A 23,541-nucleotide genomic window follows, 5' to 3' on the forward strand; every position below is an offset into this window, starting at 1 on the left:
AACAAGAATCCCTGCACGAACCACGCAAACTGTTGCATTAATCTTTATTCCAAAGGAAAAAAAAAATGAATGTCTACTGTGGAAATATCCATGGGTGCCGTGAATAAGCGCCTTTCCACTAGATGGCAGAAAACCGTTGGCGGGAAACGCGTGCGGCGCTCGCTCGCGCAGGTATATCCGGGTCAAATGACGTCGATTGCGCATGCTCTGTTCACTAAGAACGGCTCACTTCCGCTAGCAACGGCTGCACGAGGTAACGGCGACGAAGAAAAAACCCGGCTTTGCACTTAAACGGTTTTCGTTTTTAAGTCAGCTTTGCACTTTGCGTAGAGAAACTTACTGCTAAATGTAACAGTGTTTCCTCTGTTTATAACAGCTGTGTGTCGGCGGCGTTTTGCTCGTCATAATTAATTCCCAGTCAGCTCAGCCGCGTCGGTCTCACTTTGATATTAACTTAAAAATTGTCGTTGTTTGTTTGCGTCGCGTGTCAAAACGCAGCTGTTGTTGTACACCGCTGTCTCACGGGTCCGTGTGTGTGTGTGTTTCTCGCACTCCTCTGTCTCTGCACACAGGACAGCAGCATGTTACCATGGCAAAGGGCGTCAGCAGCGCCGCCCGGAGCGCGCCGCTCGTGCTCGTGTGCGTGTTCGCGCTGCTCGCCGCCAACTTCGTCATCTACGTGTACATAGAGTCCCTGAGCAGCGGCGGCGGAGCGCTGCCGGCGCCCCCTCGTGGCCTGTGCCCACCAGGCCAGTTCAAGATGGGGGCGATGAAGTGCTCCCCCTGGCTGCAGTGCGCGGAGCTGCGCGAGCACGTGAGACCGCTGAAGATGATTGGCCAGGGAGCCGTGAAGAAGGTGCCCCCTGCCGGCCGCGGCCGGAACAACAGCTCACTGCTCACACTGCATGGAGTAGCACATTTCGTAACGTTCATCATTACAGTCCCAAAAGCATCACTGTCTAATATTTTAGACTGCTGAACTATTCTAGACACCATGATTACCACCACTTGTGGGAGACTAGATCAGTGAGAAAAAAGTTGGATAAAAAAAATCACACCTGAAATTGAAGATGAAACTGAAAGCTGTTTTCATGCATGACAGCAACATATTTTATATTTGCAACAAATAATTTCTATTTGGGCTTTCAAAGTTATATTTTGATCCATTCTGCCATGATGAATAATCGTTGGTCCAGTGCAGGGTTCCAGCAGTCCAGAGTCTATGCGGGAAGCACAAGGTGTAAGGCAGGGTACGCTCTGGATGGACACATTTTGACTCATAGATGTTAATGACACAAAGAAATAAGTTTCAGAAGATCGCTGCCTATGTCTTCCACCTTGTACTGGATGTAGACAGTGCTGTTAGAGGTGCCGTGTAGCGCTACTAACAGTTTTGATCCCCTGTTGTTGTGCCCTTGTTTAGGGTACTACAGGGTACAATACAATAAAAATTACTATGGTGTAGGAATAGGTAAATTACTGCTTGATGCTGTAAGTTGCTTTGGAGAAAAGTGTCAGCTAAATGAATTAATAGTAACAAGATTGAATCTGTTTCAGTTGTGAAATTATATTTACTAGAATGGGGGCTGTGATTGCTTGACACTCAGTGTGATAGGAAGGGTGGAGTGTGTTGCGTGTTTCTCGGACACGAGGGATGTGCCTAAGAAGCATTGCTGCTCACTGATGTGCACGTCCTTCTCTAGGTGTTTCTCTCGGAGTGGAAGGGCCACAAGGTCGCCCTGTGTCAGCTGTCAAGCGCCGAGTACAGCGAGGACTTCCTGCATGGGCTGGCCATGCTGAAGGCCCTCCAGGGGCCCCATGTGGTGCAGCTGGTGGGCCTGTGTCCGGAGGAGCACGTCTTCGTCACCGAGTACCAGCCGCTGGGCTCCCTTCTCAACCTGGATGCTGTGCTGGCACAGGAGAAGTACCGGGCTCTGGACACCTGGCAGACACGGCTGCGGCTCGCGCTCGAGTACGTCTCGGCCCTGCACTTCCTCCACAACAGCCCCGCAGGCACTCGCGTCATGTGCGACTCCAACAGCCTGGAGAAGACGCTCTCCCAGTTCCTGCTCACCAGTGACTTCCACTTAGTGGCCAACGACTTGGATGCCCTGCCAGAGGTCGACCGGGCAGGCGGGGCTCTGGTGCACTGCGGCCACCGGGAACTGGGCGGCGACTTTGTAGCCCCAGAACAGCTGTGGCCTCATGGTGACGGGCAGCCGTTTTCCCACGAGCTCATGCCCGGGTACGATGAGAAGACGGATATCTGGAAGGTCCCGGATGTGGCACGCTTTCTACTGGGCTCGGTGCCGGGAGCCGACGTGGCCCACTTTCACCTCTTTGAGATTCACAGCAGGTGCAAGAACAAGGAGCCAGAACAGCGGCCGTCGGCACGGGAAGTCCTGGGCGTGTACAGGACCGTTTACGCAAGTATGGTGAAAGACAATGTGAAACCCAACTCTAAAGACATGCTGTGAACCTGCATGTCGCTGATGGCTCCGAACACCGACCGCATGTCGGGTCTCCATCTGCGGCCACGTTATCCACCTGTGTCAGCGAGCAATTGAGTGTTAGAACATTCCAGAGGCAACGCCGCAGACCTGGACCTGTCCTTGTTTCGGAAGGCAGGTTGTGCAGCACTGTCACCGATTGGGATTAAACTATTACATTTATTAAAGTGGTACTCAAAACTTACTCTTATTTTTTACCCATACTATACCTTTGAGGAATGTGGAGGTTAAATAAATGGTAAAATTCAGAATGAGTGTGGCAAATGATGGGAGCAGTTACTGAATGTGGGTGTCAAGGAGCAAAGGAACTGATGCTGTAAGGGTTTATTCTTTATTCACTCTTACCATAGACTTTTACACTTGAAGACTCAATACGCTGCAGAAACTGCATGTCTATTAAAATCACTTTCATGCCAGTAGTGAGAAGGTGACGCCACTGCTCAGCGCCACGCCGAGTCTCACCGGGCAGGGCTAGCGAAGGGTGACCAGCTCCTCTGCGGAGGTGGGGTGAATGGCGACCGTGCGGTCAAAGTCCGCCTTGGTGGCGCCCATCTGGACAGCGACAGCGAAGCCCTGCAGCATCTCATCGCAGCCCAGGCCCTGCATGTGCAGTCCCACCACCTGCAGGACACGTGTCACTCAGCAAAAGGAATGCTTTCACTTTATCACGTGCATGCGCATGTGACCTTACTGTGAGGCTGGGAGACGAGAGCCAAGGTAACCGACCGTCACTGCAGTACACCGGAGTACAGCATGTAGCCACTGTGGTCCGTTGCTGGACACTCACCTTCTCTTCCTTGCCCACACACACCAACTTCATGACGCACTGGGACTTTCTGGTGGTCATGACGTGGTACATGGGGGTGAAGGAGGTTGTGTAGATCTTCACGTTCTCCTTCCCATGGGTCTTAATAGCCTCATCTGAAATAGAGGACCAGGAGATGAGGACCTTGAGAGTGGATGGCCACACTAGGTGTTCTGTTCACGCTCAAGAGCACAAGAGTATCAAACTCTGCTGACTGTATCATGGGCAGTGCAGTGAGCTCGTAGGGGAAGCACTGGAACCTTCCAGAGGTACGTGTTTGTGTGGGGTACTCTTACCCTCGGTGAGGCCCACTGTGCCGATGGGTGGGTGGCTGAAGACCACTGTCGGTATGTTAACGTAGTCCAGTTTTGAGTCCTGTTTGCCCTCGAACAGCCGATGAGCCAGTTTTCTGCCAGCAGCAATGGCCACTGGAAGCAGGGTAAGAAATGCAAATATATATAAATATATTTTAAAATGATACCAGTATTATTTTTATGTCATTTACTCATCAGAGTAACTTTCATATAGTGTAATAATGCTGCGTTAGGAAAAGGACCGTAACCCAGCGGTGACGGGCTTCATACCTGGAGTCAAGAGAGCCCTGCCACAGACGTCCCCCACAGCGTAGATTCCTGGCCGAGTGGTGGTCTGGAATTCGTCCACCACAATATGTCCCCTCGCATCCTGTTTCACACCCTGGGGAAGGAGCATTCAGACTTTGAGCTGCGAACTGTGATGGTGGGACAACGGAAGGTTCTGTGGGGGGGGTCCTTCAGTGTGAAGCCCCGACCAGGGGGCGGAGCTGTGAACATGTTGAATCACTGTGTACGGCACATGGCTCCAATTTGGCCCTTACACCCCTCGAAGTGGACATGTCACCATCACATTAGCACTTGACGTCCCAGGAGGTTCCCTGCTGTCGAACCGTGAACCTGATGTCATAAAGCCCTTTCTGATGTGGCTGCAGCCCCTTGCGTGTGGAATCCAGCTCAGCAGGACTCCTGGTATATGCAGACCATCTTCCCACCCCTGACATGACCCTCACCAGCTTCTCCAAGTTGAGGCCTTCGATGCTGGGCTCACGGCCAATGGCCCACAGGAGGCAGTCCACCTCGGAGATGGTGCTGCTCATCTCTTCCTTCTTCTCTGGGTCTCGAGTGAGCAGTGTCACCTCTAAGCCTTTGGCCGTCTTCTTGACAGACTTCACCTGAGAGCATCCAGGAAGATGTTTCACAGACTTAGACAGCGTTACTTAGGAACAAAAAAGAGCAGTTTCCCTGCCACAACTCGCTAGATTGACCTCAGCTTCACCACACTAGTGTACAGCTCTGACCTACATCACTTCCCATGACAGTTTATGTTAAGCAAATTACACACAACAACTACTACACTTTCTCCTAGCACAGCTGAGCCAGAGTAAGAGTGAACTTGCTGGTACCTTAGAGTACTTCCACAAATCGATGCCTGAGCTCTGCAGCTCCTTGGTGCAGTTAGAGCTGATCATAGAGTCGAAGCTCCTCAGCACCTGAAGAGCCAAACAGGGTCATGTCAAGAAGCCGGACTGTGGTAATATGTGGGCACCGCAACAGAGGCACGTGGTGATAGTGACAGATGGCATGAAGTTTGCACGTCAATGGCTTTAGAGAGCAGTTTGTTCAGGTTTATGTACCGAATGAATGTGGATATAAGAAGGGAGCTGCTAGGTGAACTTTTGTGCCGGAGCAGTCTGGGGTCGCTCACCTCGCCGTGCCGAATGATGAGGGACGTCTTGGATCCCAGTGCGCAGAGGATGCCTGCCATCTCCACAGCGATGTAGCCTGCCCCCACGATGACACTGCGCCTGTAAGTACGACGCCGATTGTGAGTCAACATCCAGCCCAAACTCCTCTGCAGTATTTACTGCCGCAGGTCACACCACGGTTACTGTACCAGGGTGGACCAGATGCTGAGGAATGAGCGCAAAGGATACAGCATCTCGTGTTCCACAGGCGCTCGATCGGGAAAACTGGGAGCAAATGGGGACTTACCGGGGCAGAGACTCAAGCTCGAAGAATCCATCACTGGTGATGCCCAGGCTTGCTCCTGCATTGGAAACGGCCAAAGACACACATCGTGACGCTTTACTGGCAAGTTTAAAGAGTGGCCCTTCATACGTTCATAATTCATTCAGACAGACAAAGCACGTACTGTATTGGAAAAAAAACAGAAAACAAGCTCAACTTAGTGTAAGAATGCAGGTAATGGGTGCTCAGAATCCCTGGTACATATGAAAACTAACAAACGCTATCTGTGGGAGAGCACACACAAGCTTACTGAAATAGTAAGCATGCGCTGATAAGCGCATCCGGCTGAAGAACCCCCGTTGCGTTACAAGAAATATAACGATTCTGGAAAGGACATATCTGCTCTCCCATTTTAGCTTTGGGGAAGTAGGGAAATATCAGATTAAATATAAAGCATGGAGTGAAAAATGGGGATTAAAAGAGCAGGCTGGACACTCGCCAGGTTCACCATAAGTGGTGAACGCTGTGCTCGGAGTTCCAGCAACAAATGTTTCATTACCAATCACAGTAAAACTGTCAGTGAATAGAGTTGACAGGGTGTTCATTACGGTTTTTATAAGCGATCCAAGTTGATGGCTTGTCAGTCTTGATCGATTGACTGGTTTCCTACAAACCTTGACCACAGATGCCCTGAATGCCGTCACTGGACTTTCACTACAGCGGTTCTGACCAGCCTCTAGTGGACGATGAGCTGGGTTTCTCACCTGGTATTTCATCGTCGCTGACTACGGAAGGACGCCCCCCGGTGGCAATGAGTATGTGTGGTGCTGTGTATCTCTTGCCGTTCACCAGCACAGTGGGTTCAGGGTCGTCGGTGAACACAGCATGACCATGAATGCTCTCTATCTTGGCCTGTTGGAGACCAAGGAGAGCAAAGAGCATGTTGCCTAGGTGCTGGCTGTCGAATGTGACCGTGGCAACCGGGCCACTGTACAGTGACCGCAACATTACGTTAACATTAATGTACAGCGTTAACAGTATCGTATGCAATGGTGACCACCCGTTACCTGACCAAAAAAATTTTTCCCCATCACGTTCATCACTAAAGGCAGAATTTAATTAGTTTTAAACTATTTCAGGTGCTTCTGAATGTGTAAAATGATCCCTCCTACACTGTGGTTTGATTAACCCGGTGACTCAGAACAAGAGTTAAGACCGGTCGTAATCAGAGCTGAGGAACAGACTTACCTTATCAAGGTTACTCTGGTAAATGTTATTCAGCCGCTTCACGTAGGCGTCCCTCTTGTTTTTGATAAACCTGGAAGAAAAGAAAAGCCAATCTGGTTACGTGACGAAAGCAGCAGTTTCTTGTGGTGAAAGGAGTCTAACCCATCCTCAAGATTGTTCGCACCTGGTGCATCAGACCACCCCACCCTCCGCTCCCAATGGCACAGTGCTCCTGTGTACACAGCCACAGGTGTGTCACTCAACCCAGGTGTGTGCTGTGATACTTACTGCCAGTTGAACTGCGCATGCGCACCCTCGAACCCGTAGTCAGCGTGATCGTGGAGGTACTCGGCGTGTACCGCGGTGTTCCACATGACCTGGCATTAAAAAAAAAAAGAAGCCTTTTTTTGTGTAACGTCTGCTCCCGCTTTAAGACACGTTCAGTACAACTAGTAGTATTTAGGACAGAGAAGTACAGTGGTGTGTTCATCGTACAGTTACTGTAGGCAGCAGTGAGTCTCACCTTCTTGGGCACACAGCCAACATTGACCTGGAACACAAGAGAGACATGTTTTAGAGCGGCTTCTCGTGAGAGTGAGTCTTGATAAACCTGGTCCTTTGGCCACACCTTGCCCTCAATCTCAGTGGAAACACAAAAATGTCATTAAAATTGATTAATATGACCAAATAGAAAATATTGTTATGCATGACTGACGTTTTAGCAACAAACTTGTAACAAATGTTTTTTTTTCCAAGGCACACAAAATGACACAGAAGACATTTTTGGCAGGATTAGTCTGCATGAGTTCACCTGCAGGCATCCCTGCTAGAACATCAGTTCTATCAGCTCTGCAGTCTACTTCAGGATCAGTGAGGTAATAAAAACTAGGGATATTGGAAACTAAAAGACTTTGTGCTCTGCTTTCAATACCTCAGTGAGGTAGTAAACGCTGAACATGCGTCTCCCTTTTTTTCCCCCAAAGACATTTTAAAATCTGGAAAAAGTTAATGTTGAACTAAGGACCTTTGTATCAAACCTTCAGTGAGTTCTATGAAGCATTTAGAACAGAAGTTACAGTAAATCCAGAGGATATTAATGAATGTTGTGTGCTCCTCAAACTAGAACAAAATTCCCATTGTTCATTTGTTTATGTAACACTAACATTGTGTCATTAAATATATATCTATTGCTTTACCTAGTCAGATAGCTGGGGACCAAAAACATAAGCCATAGAACTCAGAGAAGTTGGGCACCATTTAGGACATGCCCCCTAGGTCACCTGCTGCTGTACTCATAACGGCAGCAGAGGGCGTAGTGGTTCAAGTCACTCACTGCCTTGCATTCCAGGAAGCCCGGCTGGAATGCCCACTCCTGCTGTAGCGTCCTTGAGCAAGGTACTTACCCCGACCTGATACAGTACAGATTACCCTGCTGTGTAAGTGATTGTGGACAGAAGAAAAAAAGGATGAGGAATGAAAAATTGTGAAAGCAGGTGTCTCAGCTGTTTACTCACACAGGTCCCTCCGAGTCTGCTGCCCTCCACTACCGCAGCCTTGGCCCCGAGCTCGGCCGCCCGCCGCGCGCCCGCCAGCCCCCCGGAGCCGCCGCCGATAACCAGCAAGTCGAAGCGCGTCACCGATCGGTTGGCCATGGTCCGCAGCGCGTCCACGCGTCTCCGTGTGTGCTGGAGCGCGCCGAGTGCTGTCTTCGCGCGAGCAACCGCTGCTGCGCTCATAACCGGGCAGGTCCGCGGGAGCGCGCACGGGGTGGGACGCGGGGTCTCGGTGGGCGGGGCATCGGATGCTGCTTAGTCACGACAAGTTGCAGAAAGTGAGCGACTTTGGCACCGCTTCGAGAGCTCATCTATAATAAAGAGCGCTTTGTTCCTTCGAGTGTCCCTAAGTTCCACCTGGGAAAGGCAGCGAATGGGACGAGTCTGAGTGCGAACTTCTCACTTCGGGTCGCGCGCAACTCCGGAGACACTCGAATAGTAGTAGAGAAAAGTACAGAAAATTGAGGAAGCAGCTACTAGAGTTTCCCCGAAACAGAACAGATAATGTTCCCAGTACACAAAAAACACCTCGTTTTGTCCTAAATGACACACTTTTAGCAGATGCTCCTGGTTTTTTAGTGACAAACAAATATGATGTAGCAATTTCAGTCGGCTCGCTTTGAATACGCTCTACAGTAACAGTATGGCTGCACGTGATACTATGTATGTTAACTTTGTTCCAATACGAAAGAGAAATCTGGGGTTAAATTGGCGCACACCCGAGCGAAACCCTTCGTGGCTCCCTTCATTTTCTGGTTTCACCATTCCCAATAAACTCACCAACTTGTCTTTAAAACTCTTATAATATCGTAATTCGGCGACACGTGGGGAAGGACACGTGCAGTTGTGAGAGAAGGTCTGAACTCCCACGTGTCAAACTTCTACCTGGATTACTGCATGAATGGCTCCTAAATGAGATCGAATCTTCATGTAAGTTATAGTAACAGAGGAATAGTCTTATTCAATAAATACACGCAAGTTTTTACACTGCGATACTGTATCTTTATTGAGCAGCTGGCTAAAAACAAGTCAAAGTCATTGACGGGAGAAATATGTGAACCTCTGGGATAATAATGACCATCTTCTCGAGTGAAGGGTTCCCCTCGGTTCTGTACTGTATATATTTTACCTGCTCTTCACAACTGAATGAATCTGCCGGAATGCGATATCATGGTGTGTGTGTGTGCGCCCGCGCTTCAATAAGACCACCTTTGACTTACATAAAGATTAGATTACATTTTAGGAGCCAGACTCGTGTAGAAATCCAGATAATTCCAAAAGGTTTGCAAACTTTTCCTAACTGAAAAAGTGGTGCGGGGGGGGGGGGTTAGTGGTGCTTTCGGAGAAACAGAAGTCGAGCGCGCGGGAGACACGGAGTTTCGTATCACGTGGGCGCCTCGAGCCGAAACCGGAGCTGCATCACACCTGAAAGGTGATCGGGTGCGGGACGAACGCAGCACCAGCTCCGTGCTATACAATACTGCACTGTACCATGCTGTACCGCGCTGCTGCAGCGGAGGTACAGAACTCACCGAAGAAGTAGTTTCTCACAATGACGGAGTCGAGTGAGTCAGTCAATGTGTGTAAGTTTCACGAGAGCGACGCGGACTGCCTTCATGTTCAAACACGAGCTGACGCACGTCATCGTTTCAAACGCCGCCACTGTCGAACTTGAAACATTTACGTCCAGCAGCAGCGCAATTTAGTGCAAAAGCACGAACAAGCCCTGAAGATCCCGTCAGGTGGCGATAACGGTGGTTGTTGTTTGTTGAGACCGGAAGCGGAAGCACGTCATTTCGACGACTTCTTTTTTCCGCATTTGTACATTGTATTAATCTGGGTTAGTGAAAATTTGTCAAATCTCGAATATAAATCTATCGGACTCACTATGTTTTACGAAAATTTTGTACCCCCGCCCCCAACTATGCGCCCAAATAATTAAAAGAAACGACTGAAAAGTAATATGGACAATATAAACGGAACACCAGCAGTTAAAACCTAAGACCATATGTTCAAAGAAAATTCTGTACTTCTTTCCAATATTCAGTGTTTGTCATGGAATTCTGATGACCAATAAGTAATGTACATTGTACAGTGGACCGGAGAGTGAAGGCAAAGCAACGTAACAGTGACTGTGTCCTACATCTGTGGGGGCTGCTGCAGAGGAGCTTATCACACACACACACACACACAAAATTCGCAATACAGGCTCACCAGATCACCAGAAGCGTGCCTTTGGACTGTAAGCGGAAACCCACGCAAACAGGGGCCCTCGGCTTCATGGCGGCCCATGGTTAGCGTGGTTATGCTGTACGTCGGATTGTCACTATGGCTTTGCGATGGACCACAGCTGATGTTTCATGGTGAACTGTGATCCTGGTTTCATGATCGCCTGCGACTCACTGGTAGCATCTCTCCCCCTTGCCGTTGTCCCTCGGCAGGTCCATCTCCCAGGAACGGCCTGCGAGTTGCGACCCCAGAGATCCCAGGCGAGAGGGACGGGGTGACTGCATCCCCTCCCTGCGGCCGCACCCCAACGGCTGCGCCACGCTCGTCCGCTGTTCTTCTCGTATCCCCACACAGGTGAGCTCATCTCCAGCGTTAAATACAATTACATCCTTCACCGTGTTTCTTGACCACACATCCAGGCACTGCAGCAAACGGGGAGTTCCCTGAAACGGACGCTACAGTGCAGTACTAACAAAAGTAGTGCCACAGCCTTTTCATTCAGGCACTTCTCATTTACCGGGGTGAGGATTATTCCATAGTTGCCTGAGCCAAAGTCAAATAGGTAACTCAAAGTCAAACAGCTAACCCAGCATGACTCACACCCACACACACTTTCTGAAACTGCTTGTCCCATGCGGGGTCGCAGGGAGCCGAAGCCTAACCCGGCAACGCAGGGCGAAAGGCTGAAGGGGGAGGGGACACACCCAGGATGGGACGCCAGTCCATCGCAAGACACCCCAAGCGGGACTTGAACCCCAGACCCACCGGAGAGCAGGACCCGGTCAAACCCATGTCCTGCGTATTTATTGTGTATCTACTGTTCTGTGTATTTCTTGTCCTGCACTTGTCTCACACTGTTCTGTATTTCCACTTTATGTAGTCTTGCGTCGGGGGGTGCGGTGGCGCAGTGGGTTGGACCACAGTCCTGCTCTTGGGTGGGTCTGGAGTTCAAGTCCCGCTTGGGGTGCCTTGCGACGGACTGGCGTCCCGTCCTGGGTGTGTCCCCTCCCCCTCCGGCCTTACGCCCTGTGTTACCGGGTAGGCTCCGGTTCCCCGTGACCCCGTATGGGACAAGCGGTTCTGAAAATGTGTGTGTGTGTGTGTGTGTGTGTGTGTGTGTGTAGTCTTGCGTACTGTTCTGTGTTGCACCATGGTCCCAGAAAAATGACATTTTGTTCCACTGTACACAAGCTAAATAGACGAATGACAATAAAAACCCACTTGAACTTGGGTATTACGGTGGCACAGCGAGCAGCACTGCTGTCTCACAGTGCCTGAGGGGTACAAGGACGTGGGTTCGAACCCCACTCAGTCTGTGTGGAGTTTGCATTTTCTCTCCGTGTCTGCGTGGGTTTCCTCCAGGTGCTCTGCTTTCCTCCCACACTCCAAAGACATGCTGTTCAGGTTCCCACATAGTGTGTGAGTGACAGTGAGAGAGAGTCTGTGTGTTCCACTGATGTATGGATGAGTGACCCAGTGTAAGTAGTGTATCTAGCAGTGTAGGTTACCACAGTGAATAAGGTGTGTGGGCTCATAACACTACATAGGATCCATTGTGAGTTGCTTTGGAGAAAAGCATCTCCCAAGTGAATAAATGTAAACTTGAGCTGACAGTGATCTGGTCTCATGGATTCTGAGTGGGGACACTTTAGCGATAAAGTCAAGGAATTCTTTGAAAATGAAGAAAGAAATTTCCTCCAAAATCACAATGTTAAAGTAGCTCCTGTTCTGCGTTTTTTGTCAGAAGGCCGTTATTTAGGGCACTTGAAGATGAGTTTTGCAATGCAATGTGTCTCATAACCTTCCTGTGGCAAAGAGCTGTGCTGCAGGGTGGAGCAATGGCCTTGTGCTGGTTTGAGAAATGTCAAAGTGCTGCAACTCCATCGTGAAGATGAAAGATAGAATTATGGAAGTGAGAACTGACAGAGACGGCTTCATAAAGAGGCTCGACACAGGAAGGCTGGACTGGAAAAGCTGCAGCAACGGCTGAAATCAGTGAAAGTTCTGGCAGGACGGGTCACTCTGGACCTCTTAAATTCACTCGCTCCCCTGTGCACCTTGAGCTCAATCAGTCTGGAGTTTGAATGTCAGTCATCACCATCGCCATCTTTAATAACTCTACACACTTGTCCTGATTTGTTCCTGAAGTCCAAAGAAATATTAAAAAAAACATAGTTGAATTTCTTGTTTCAGTATTATTTTTTTAATTCCAATTTGTTCCAAGTTCACCCTGAAATTTCCATAAATGATGTCATTAAAATTTTACACATTTTCATGGTTTGTTCCATGACGATAGTTTTTTAAAAAAGAAAAAATTTCAGTATTAAAAAACTGAATTTTCTTTTAGGTTTTATGTTCAAGTTCTGTTTTCTCTTACCTTAAATCACAAATAAATACCAAAATGAGGTAAAGGCATATTTTATTGCAATTTTTTCTTCTCACCCCGCCAGAAACATCCGCCTTAAAATGTTGTCTCTTCCCATATTTAAAAAAATGTAACTTTTCTTGAACTCGTGTTTCGTGCAAAGTTATGGAAAGAGAACTTAGTGAAGTAAAAGGAAGTAAAATAAGTGAGCTTTCAGTGAACTCCTGCTTCCTTCCCCACAGTGCGTCTGCATGTACGAGATTGAGGAGGGAGACCGCGTGTGACCTCCTGCCTTTCATTTACATTTACAATTACATTTATTCATTTAGCAGACGCTTTTGTCTAAAGCAACTTCCAATGAACTCTATGTAGGGTCATCAGCCCACACACCTTATTCACCGCGGTGACTTACACTGCTAGATACACTACTTACACTGGGTCACTCATCCATATATCAGTGGAACACACACACTCTCTCTGTCACTCACACACTGTGGGTGAATCTAAACAGCATGTCTTTGGACTGTGGGAGGAAACCAGAGCACCTGGAGGAAACCCACGCAGACACAGGGAGAACGTGCAAATGCCACACAGACTGAGCAGGGATTTATGCTACATAGGAGGCCAGCGTTGGCCGTGGCCACATGAAGGAGCTGTGCTTTGGTTTTCAAGGGGCTCCTCATCTTCTTCGATGCTAAATGCTGGAAGCTAACGGATGCTGGGTGGAGCGTCCTGCACGTCCTATTTGGTATCATGTGTGGCTTCGGAAGGGTCTTCTTCTTTCTCACGCTTGGTCTTTAAAGTGAACGGCTGTACATACCGTGGTATACAATGAGTAAGATGGCGAGTGGGGGGCTGAAGGAGCAATGACAATCCAGTGGTGGTTGTCCAGCCTTGTCACTCTCGATTCAGGAGGCCTCAGAAGGTCTCGTGCAACGAACAGCTTCAGGTTCTCCCGTTTCCTCCGCAGCAAGCAGGGGAATGGTGCACGGCGACTTTCCCACGATTCCCCTTTTTCTCCATTCTCTGCTGTCTCCAGTGAGTCGCCTGACACACCCCAGTCCCCTCCAGTGCCCCACATTATTATTATTGCTGCTGCTTTCCTGCTCTTCTATTTCTATCATTTCTCCTGCTTTTTTGTCCCATGAAATGTGCACTTTATTTACTTTGGACACTTGTTTTCCATTTTTTTTCCATGTTGAATGGTCCTACATACCAATTTCTACAAAGAGTTTCAATTTTATTATGCACACTGTAGTACTGCTTACTCTTCATGACACTGTGTGTTAAATGTATTTCGCTCTCCATATCCACTGCCATATGGGAAAGGTGCAGTACAAACTCTTAAGTCAACCCTCCTCATTTTTTTTTACAAATATTACAAAAATTACATTTTAAAATATGTTGCTGTTATCATTGTCATGCCTAAATACACCTTTTGTTTTGGTACATCCTTGGAATACTTTTTATTTGGTGAATCTTTTGCTATATCCTTATATGACAAATAGAAAATAAAGCAATATTTCATGGTCCACCTATTAGCTAAACTGCATTATAACTGCATATGGAACAATATGCTCTTTTGACTTAATGCCGTATATGCAATCATTTGGACAGGGGTGATGAGGAATGATCGTCCAGTTCACCCGGTTTTTAAATTTGGTCAGTTATGCCTGGTCAGCACTTGTCAGGCAGTAAACAGAGTAACTGATGTTGTTCCTTAACTGCATTTAATATTGGGGTATCACGTACCCCTTCCATACATGTTACAGTTTCATTTCACAGGAGGCCGTGTCAGAGCTGGGGCTCCTTGTTCAAAGCGTCATCGTCCTGACGGCCACTATTCAAGGCTGATGTCCCCAGCAAACAAGGTGATGAGCAGGATGACAGCGAAACCACTCAGCAGACCAGCGTTCTGGATGAGAAAAAACAGCACGCTGCTTCTGGGGGTCCTCTCCTCGCACCTCGGGATGTTGTTCATCTCTGGGAACTACGGAGCCGAAGAAAAGGTTTCTTTAGGGAGAATGAGCCGACCTGCACAGGCAGCACTGCACAGCAACGGCCGCATCTGCCAGCTACTCCTGGCTGCCGCGCTCCTCAGATAAGTCCTCCGCATCTTTGGCCCACAGTAAAGAAGAGGAGGATGCGGAGGAGGAAAGCAGTGACCCACCATATCCACCGCAGAGACGTAGAGGAACATGCCACCTGCGATGCCGAAGATGGCGTTGGGCGCGAAGGCGCCGCCCACCAGGATTCCCAGAGCAAGACCCAAATAGCATGATAGAGAGGAGAGGATGTTGAAGAAGACCGCTTGGGGGATGCTCAGCCCTGCGTTGAGGAGGATCACAAAGTCACCTGTAGTTGGAGCAGCATAAACTTACATGTCATCATTTGAATTTTTGCTTATTTTACAGTAATTAATATAATTAATAAGAAAACTAATATAATCAATTATTATTAATAATAACACATTTATTTATTTAGTTGACATTTTTCCCTAAAGTGGCTTACAATGTTAAGGTTACAATTATTACAAGCTTACAATTACCTACCCATTTATACAGCTGGGTAATTTTCCTGGAGCAATAATAATAATAATAAAAAGACATCTAAATCAGTCGTAAAGTTGAGAAAAATGAAGTATTTTTAATGTGTAGGTATAAAGTGTAATTTTATTTATTATTCAGACTAAAAGATTGCCTCTATGTGTATCCTAATCAGATACCATCTTTAAAAATCATGTTTAAATTAACCTTGAAATGAATATTGATTGTTTCCCTGTAGGATTTCATAGTGATTTATTAGTCCAGCTTAATGAATACAATTAGTTTGTAATACCATTTATATGAATATCAAGTATTTTACCATGTTATGTCTATCTATCGTTCATGGAGATGCTTGTTTTACAGGTAAAATTGTGTAAATATCATGGAGCCAGTATACTGTGTATTTGTTTATGTAACAATAACATTATGTATTATGCAGGTAACTTCCGCTATTGCCTTGGAAAAAGCAGTGATTGTGGCTTCGAATCAGGGCAGCAAACCTCCACATAACATTGCTAAAACCTTCATGTCGACATTCCAGCAACACACCCGCGTTCCACGGGCGACAGGAGAGCGGTGCGGGAGCGCGGGGCCCCCGGCCTACTGACCCAGCTCGTGGGGAAGCTCCTCGCACATGACGGCGATGGATGTGCTGAAACCAGCGAGGACAGACGCGACGAAGGACGCTCCGATAACCAGGCCGTCCGCAAAGTTGTGCAGCGCGTCGCTCAGCGTGACCATCCAGGCCACCGTCCTGACGGAGCCGAGGGGTCGGGAGCGCAGCCAGCCGCAGCAGACGGTGCGAGTGCGGCCCTCCTGGAGCAAGGTAGGAAGAAGTAGGAGAGGGTCCTCGGGGCACCGCCAGGGTCACGTGGATACACACGTGCGCATTTTTAAAAGACTTCTCACAATTGCGCTTTCTCTTGAACTCCTGGTTCGTACATTAAAATGTTTATTTTATATATAATAAAGAAATTTAGGTCCAAGTGTCGGAAGCGCAGAGTTCAGCCAATAATCCCTCTCCTTTATTTGTGAATCGATGGCTTTCCAGTTGAGCATCAGTCTGTTGTGATTATGGGTTGTGTCCTTGTTCTGCAGAGATGGGTTCATCGAAAGGTGTCGGATCGGAGGGGGCGCGGAGGAGCGCGGCGGGTTTGGCCAGGTCCCGCGTTCGTGTGGTCTGGGGTTATCGAGCTCTTCTCCACGTCAGACTTCTCTGCTGCCTGAAGCATCTCATATGCATCTTTACCATACAGGCGCCACTCTTTCCTCTTACTGGGTCAAGGCCTCCGATCCGACACACACACACACACACACACACACACACACACACACACACGGTCTGGAGCTGGAGCTAACCCAGCAACACAGGGCGCAAGGCTGGAGGGGGAGGGGACACACCCAGGATGGGACGCCAGTCCATCGCAAGTCACCCCAAGCGGGATTCGAACCCCGGACCCGCCAGAGAGGAAGCCCTCTGCACCACCACGCCCCCTGGAGCCTTGGTACACTCTTTATATCTATATTAGCAGACTCCATAAACATTGTTTAGTGATGTCCGTATTTGGGTTAAAATTCCACCTGAATATTAAGGGAACTTTGGGGGTGCGGTGGCGCAGTGGGTTGGACCGCAGTCCTGCTCTCCGGTGGGTCTGGGGTTCGAGTCCCGCTTGGGGTGCCTTGTGACGGACTGGCGTCCCGTCCTGGGTATGTCCCCTCCCCCTCCGGCCTTACGCCCTGTGTTGCCGGGTAGGCTCCGGTTCCCCGTGACCCCGTATGGGACAAGCGGTTCTGAAAATGTGTGTGTGTGTGTATTAAGGGAACTTTTTCCAAGATAGGTATGCAGCCTGACTTCAGGGAAGGTGTAATGCGAGAAGCGTCGGTCGTGCCGAGTGCCGTGTGGTCGCTAGAGAAGCGCTGAACAGGGTCGCCTTGTCGGCTGGGCTGTGCCGCTGACAGACACCTGGTCACAGCGCAGGAAGGGCATTCCTGCACTCACAGAATAGTAGAATAAGACCTCATTGAGCGCACCCTGGGGGGGGGGGCACACTGGGAAATGCCTTTGCAGGAAGGTCACCCTTTCATACATTTATATGATACTGTTGATATAATACTGCTATTACATACTAAAGAACTAATAACCATATTTACTTAGCTAAAACCTTTTTCCTTGGCAAGTTACAGTTTTGTTAGTAATAATAATAATAATAATAATAATAATAATAATAACCCTAGTCATTATCAATCCATTCATCCATCTATTTTCATTAACTACATTTCCTACTCAGGCTCATGGCTCACTCAGGCTCCAGAGCCCTTCCTGGAATCGCTGGGCGCAAGGCCGAGGGGGTTACACCCTGGGAGGGTTACCAGTCTCGTGTTTTATTTTACTTACATACATTTAATATGATCCTTAAAACTAGATCATGTTTCAAACCTGAAGCGCTTATCAGAAGACCTCTATGGACCCAACTTCTTGCAGTGTTGCAGGAATGTACTGAATTTGGTTATTTCAGTGCACGTGTTTACAGCTACTGTACTTCTGTTCCACTCAAGCTAAAATACTGTGGTGGTCGAACTGCCATTCAGCCTCATTTCATCACAAAATTTATTGTGTGTTAGAGGTATTTAATGCGAAGGACGCAAAATCTGTTCCATGTTTAAAAAAACTGCTTCGCTCTCCACCCCCCAATGGGCTGGCATCCCATCCAGGGTGCCCCCCCCCCCCCCAGCCTTGCACCAGTGATTCCAGGATAGGCTCCGAACCCCCAACAATGACAAGAGATTAATGAAAATGGATGGATTTTTCACTGTGGAACAAACAATATGTGGTAATACCACTTCAGTCACCAGCTTTAATGCATTTCAAAACTGTCTCCGTCATAACCAGTTTTAATCAGCTGTAAAATCATGTAACAAATAGCTTCAAACGTTTCATTTTTAATTAAAAATTTCTGAGAGTACCCTTTGCATAAGGTATACCTTATGCATGTATAATATAATATAATATACATTTACATTTAAATCTACATTTACATTTATTTATTTAGCAGACACGTTTTTCCAAAGCAACTTCCAACAAACTCTATGTAGCGTTATCAGCCCACACACCTTATTCACCAAGGTGACTTACACTGCTAGATACACTAGTATAATATTATATAATATAATACAATATAATATAATATATACATAGCATAACTCATTAGAATAAATGATGTTCATGTTTTAATATATGTAATATGAAATGAACTGTAAACAAAATTGCTCTGAATTCAAGGGTATAGCGATTTAATATATTCAAATATATTGTAACAAATGTGTATCTCATAAGTTAAACTGTTTCGTTATTTTCTTTATTATGTTTTTCTTAATTTACTGACCCATCGGTGCTACGCAGTGACGCTGATGACAGTTACTGGCAAAGTTCTCATGACTCCCTCTGGACAGTATACTGCAAGGCACATGGTGCCAGGGTTCTGGTACAAATGTGCTGCACTAAGCAGAAAGACTTAACTCAGTTAGATCTCAACACTGACTTGCGAGAGAAAAGGATATCTTTGAAATTTTATAATATTGCAATGACATATGATCAGTTATATGACCTGCCAGGTTCTCTCTTTGATTCTCACATCATTCACATTTCTGGAAAGTGTGATCCTCATGATCTCAGGGAAAAAAAAAATTATACGGTTCCTCATCAGCTGCTGTCAACCTCATGCCTCGGGTTCGAGAATGTACCTGCACCGTGCTGAGGTCAAAGGGCACACTGCTGCTGATGCTGATGATGCTGCCCACGCTGCTGGCGGTGACCCCCTCCGCACTGCTCCGTACACTGGCGCTGAAGGACTCCAATGGGGGTCTTTCGTCACCGTGGCCATGCTAGAGAATGGAAGAACAGATAGAAGGGGCATCAATGAAGTAAAAACTAAAGATGCTGTTAAGTAAAAACCTAAACCCTAACAGACTGTTGCTTCATTCTCTGCTTTTAATACCCCACCGAGGTAATGAATGCTGAACAGTTAATGCATTTTATTTGTTCCTCCAGCTAGAACAGAATTGCCATTGATGTCATTGAGTATCTATCCATCGATCTATATCTATAAAAGCAAAAGTTCAATTTGTGCATCACAGTTCAACATGCAGTAATTTGTACGCTGAAAACCAGATTCACCGGACACACGTATTGTGGCAAGTCACTACTGTGTGTCATTGACGTGTGCTGTCGGTGTCTCGTCTGTCCTTTTGTCCGTCATTTGGCAACGGGATGGTGTCGTACCTCGTGCTCAGTTTTTAACACCATCTTCAAGATCCCTTCAGTGAAGAAGAGAACGTAGAATCCCCCAAATATTCCGGTGACACTCAGGTTGTAGTTGTCAGCGCCGGGGTCAAATCCCAGCACCTTTTAATTTGATATCAAATAAAAAAATAATTTAGTTCTAAACAGGTGTAAGATGAGAATAAATTTTAAATCGGCTAGACACTAATGCATTCCAGTACTATCTCAATTATTAATTTGATTTTTTTTTAATTATTATTATTTCTTACAGTAATGTTGCCCAGACTGAAAGTTTGAAAACATGCATAAACATCAATTTTACGTTGTATAACTTCACATTCCATCCCCAGTGACATTGATAGCGGCGTGTTGCCATCGCAACTTAACGATCAGATTATTAAGAGACGTACTTCATCGTAAGGTGCGTTTGTACACAAGTTCACCGCCCGTTTTAGTCTAGCCCCACCCCCTTTCCAAGCCACGCCCCCTGGCCGCTCACCTCCGGGATGAGCTGCAGCACAGCGTTGGAGAAGAGCGTGCCAATTCCCAGAGCGGTGAAGTAGCTGAGCACTTTGGGGAAGCAGGGCTTTGCAGCGAAGGGGACGAGCGCCAGGCCCATGAGGGAGGACAGGTTGATGATGGAAACGGCCAGGAAGCCGTAGCCCCACGCTGAGGGCCGAAGGGCGGAGTTTAGCGGAGCCGGAGAACTCGCAAAACCGCAGCATTTTGTGCTCTTCGACGTTTTGCCGCTGCTTTCACACCAGAATGGTACCAGTCAAAAGTTTGAGCACACTCGCACGAAACCAGGTGTCGTGAAATGGGGTGGTCCCTTTAAGTTGGCGTACCTTCCCCAGGTAACCCCTTTAAAAAGGCGGGAGAAACTGCCGACTGTTCGAATCGCTCAAGTGCAGCTGTCTTCCTACTGATGTCCGGCAATCACTTGTTGCCGGATTTCATGCGGGGAATCTTAAGGAGAGCAAGAACAGTGGGTTGACAGCGAGAGTTATTACAATGTGAGGAGCAGAAGGACTTGTCATATTTTTTAAAAATAATTTTTCCCTTATTTATCCATAGTTTGATGTTTTAAGATGAGTTTATTCACATTTTTATTTGCTCAGTTGCGGTTGATATTAAAGTCCTTGTGAACAACAGTTGCATCCAGCAATATTGAGGATTGACCAATTTTACTCATTTGATTTGTAAATACATTTTGTTTAGTTCTGGTAATGGGACCCTTAATGGGACCCTGGTGCTTTTATCTAATGTAAAAAAAGGGAAGACTGCTACTACACAGGCTGCCCTGGGCTAGAAAACACAGTAAAACACAGACACTGGGCACTCGAGGGATGCTGTCATGGACATCTTCTAGTAGTGGTTCAGATGAATCCTGATATGGGGTCCAAGTGCTGAGTGTCCGTTCAACACGGAGCAGGTGAGCGCATGAGTCCTGCCTGTGTGTTTCAGAGTCCTCAGAGCTGGAGAGTAGTCCCGCATTCTTCAGCATGATAACAACCCGAAACACACCTCAAAGTTGTGCAAGAACTATGCGGTCGAGGAGCAAAGTGAAACGCAACTCAAACTAACAGCCCGGACGGGAGAAAGTTACCTCATAAAAAGTTTAAAAGTAGTTTATGAAGCAAAAGAAAAGTTCCTGGAAAGTGTACTCAAACTTTTGACCGACACTGTAGTCGTTACAAGGGTTGTATGACAAGCCATCATGTTTTCAAGGATTGTGACACTAATTACGAGGCCGATGACAGTGACGTCCCGAGTAGGGTGTGTGTCCTTCTATAGTTCATAATTTGTTTCTCACTGTTCTACATCCAGGGGGCACAGTGGCGCAATGGGTTGGACTGGGTCCTGCTCTCTGGTGGGTCTGGGGTTCGAATCCCGCTTGGGGTACCTTGCAACGGACTGGCGTCCCATCCTGGGTGTGTCCCCTCCCCCTCTAGCCTTATGCCCTGAGTTGCCGGGTTAGGCTCCGGTTCCCCCTGACCCCGTATGGGACAAGCGGTTCAGAAAGTGTGTGTGTGTGTGTGTTCTACATCCTGGAGTAGGGAAAAAAAAAATCCAAACTAAAATTAATGTCAAAACTCACTATCCTGAATTGGGTTAAAATATGACCAGGCTTTAAAGCACAAAGGTTTTCAGTTCTGGCTCTAATGTGGCGTAGTGATGTCACTCAGAACTGCTGAATCCCTCTCAACAATCATAAAGGGTCTCAAAACACATCTCTTTTGGACTCATTTCTCCCCTGATCTCCTCTGTAAACATGTACTATGTAATCTATTTAATAATTAAAAAAAACTATATACAGCTACTAGTCTCCTGGATAAGCGGAGGAAGATGGATGGATGGATAGTCTAATGTACACCGGTTTATACTATGGTATGAGACAAATTGACTGCACTAAAGAGAGAAGAGGAGAGAACTTGCAGCCCGAGCACGGATCGAGCCCCGCGTTCTCTCTCACCACCCGGACGCTATTATGTGACAGTGCTACTCGCTGCGCCACCATGCCGCCCATAAACATAAGAGTAAAATGTAAATTATCTAATTACTTTACGGGTGATTTTCTACATGCATGACACCCTTTGTGTGATGATGCACTGATTCTGTTTCCTGAAAGAGACAGGTACTGGTGGGCCCTCACCATGGTGGTCCAAGGTCTTGGGAGGTGGTGCCTGGGTGGGGCAGACAGGCGGTGGCCCTTGGTGGAGGATGGTCAGGCAGATGTTCTTCAGGTGCTCCATGCTCAGCTGGCACTGGTTGCTCAGACCGTAGTGTGACAGGACCTCCGCCAGCGACACACACTGCGGTACAAGACGGAGAGCCAATCACCGGTAAGCAAGGTACCACAGGTGAACAGTACCCTTCTCTCCTGTTACAGATGCTAAGATACATTTAATGGATGTATTTACTCTGCGATCAAATGTAACCGTGCATAAAACTTATTATCGCTCCGGAGCGGTGGAATATATGTAGAAAAATGATCTGGAATAATAAAAGAAATATGTACATTTTTGGCCTAAATATTTGACCTTATGTCTGGTGGTAATATAGGCACTGCTATTGTATTGCCACCAGACATAATGTCAAATATTTAGAACAAAAAATTACGTTTCTTTTATATCACAGTGTGTTTCTTTTACTGTACCAGAGAATTTGTAAAAAATATGTCATGACTTCAACATCTCAGAGGCTTACATTTTTATTTACATTTATTATTTAGCTTTTCCCCAAAACAGCTTATAAGTTACCTTCAATTATGTAACAATTTTTACAGCTGGGTAACTTTTTTTATATCACGGAAAAAGACACACAGTTACACGTGGTGCTGGCTGAAAACCTATGCAATCAGTGTAATTGATTTTTAATTACAAATAGATGTACCTTCATCAAATACCTTTGGACTTGGTGAAGAGTCCTGGTCCCCCATGTCGGTAGCTGGCTTTCTCTGCTTTCTCCAGGCAGTCTGTGACGATCGTGTGCGGCTCCAGAGGTTCCGGCCTCTTCTCACCCACCCACCCCACACTCCCCCCAGCCACCTCCAACCCACCCCCTACGCCCTAAACAGCCCTTCCAACCACCTGCGTATAAGCAGCACTCTGCTGCCCTCACTGGAGCTCACTTCCACCCGATCCAACTATTTGTCACCAAGGTATCATTTACCTTTTCATAATCTACCTTCATACAGACCTGGCATTGTTTTTCATAACAAAATATATAGAAATATGCCTTGATTTATTGATTGAGTACATTTATCATCACTGAACAAACCCTCTCCCATTGATCAGAATGGGAAACCAAGACAACAGAGATGTTCGTGTCTCCAAACTTTGCTTAACAAATTATGACCTCTCTATTCATCGCTTCTGTTTTTTTGTTTTAAAAATATTTCTTACGTAATTGAATACTTAAAGGCTGTAATGCATAAACTAAAATATGTACAATAGCACACATTTCATAAATCCAATAAATGTGTTTTCTGCATGATGGATGGTTAAAAACATACTCGAAGACT

The 23,541-nt window shown here is 47.0% G+C and overlaps 4 protein-coding genes across 5 annotated transcripts; 2 read left to right on the forward strand and 2 right to left on the reverse strand.

Annotated features, from left to right (window-relative positions):
* The first annotated feature begins 196 nt into the window (after window positions 1-196).
* On the forward strand, window positions 197-2,694 carry pomk (protein O-mannose kinase). Its single transcript, XM_018729957.1, has 3 exons — window positions 197-253; window positions 573-856; window positions 1,704-2,694. The coding sequence occupies exons 2-3, from the start codon at window positions 590-592 to the stop codon at window positions 2,475-2,477; spliced, it is 1,041 nt and encodes a 346-aa protein (XP_018585473.1). The 5' UTR covers window positions 197-253; window positions 573-589; the 3' UTR covers window positions 2,478-2,694.
* A 131-nt stretch (window positions 2,695-2,825) lies between these two features.
* LOC108920893 (glutathione reductase) lies at window positions 2,826-9,865 on the reverse strand. 2 transcript variants are annotated; one of them, XM_018729956.2, is made up of 14 exons: window positions 9,631-9,865; window positions 8,060-8,349; window positions 7,069-7,095; window positions 6,834-6,922; window positions 6,567-6,636; window positions 6,083-6,230; window positions 5,343-5,397; window positions 5,056-5,155; window positions 4,754-4,840; window positions 4,361-4,522; window positions 3,900-4,011; window positions 3,612-3,743; window positions 3,298-3,431; window positions 2,826-3,131 (listed from the first exon to the last, which is right to left on the reverse strand). In XM_018729956.2, the coding sequence occupies exons 2-14, from the start codon at window positions 8,279-8,281 to the stop codon at window positions 2,982-2,984; spliced, it is 1,488 nt and encodes a 495-aa protein (XP_018585472.2). In that variant the 5' UTR covers window positions 8,282-8,349; window positions 9,631-9,865; the 3' UTR covers window positions 2,826-2,981. The 2 variants fall into 2 exon arrangements, with proteins under 2 accessions (XP_018585472.2, XP_029103114.1); XM_029247281.1 differs by having other exon boundaries at window positions 8,060-8,352.
* On the forward strand, window positions 7,102-14,543 carry LOC108920895 (DDB1- and CUL4-associated factor 10-like). The gene is made up of 4 exons (XM_018729958.2): window positions 7,102-7,420; window positions 7,894-7,940; window positions 10,540-10,681; window positions 14,478-14,543. The coding sequence occupies exons 1-4, from the start codon at window positions 7,311-7,313 to the stop codon at window positions 14,524-14,526; spliced, it is 348 nt and encodes a 115-aa protein (XP_018585474.2). The 5' UTR covers window positions 7,102-7,310; the 3' UTR covers window positions 14,527-14,543.
* Window positions 14,479-23,215, reverse strand: LOC108920825 (zinc transporter ZIP8-like). The gene is made up of 8 exons (XM_018729874.2): window positions 22,924-23,215; window positions 22,171-22,330; window positions 20,017-20,186; window positions 19,494-19,640; window positions 18,980-19,120; window positions 15,847-16,087; window positions 14,863-15,047; window positions 14,479-14,682 (listed from the first exon to the last, which is right to left on the reverse strand). Exons 1-8 carry the CDS (start codon window positions 22,954-22,956, stop codon window positions 14,533-14,535), a joined length of 1,227 nt encoding a protein of 408 aa, XP_018585390.1. The 5' UTR covers window positions 22,957-23,215; the 3' UTR covers window positions 14,479-14,532.
* Window positions 23,216-23,541: the final 326 nt, after the last annotated feature.

The sequence above is a fragment of the Scleropages formosus genome, chromosome 21 (assembly GCF_900964775.1).
Source record: "Scleropages formosus chromosome 21, fSclFor1.1, whole genome shotgun sequence".
Taxonomy (NCBI): domain Eukaryota; kingdom Metazoa; phylum Chordata; class Actinopteri; order Osteoglossiformes; family Osteoglossidae; genus Scleropages; species Scleropages formosus.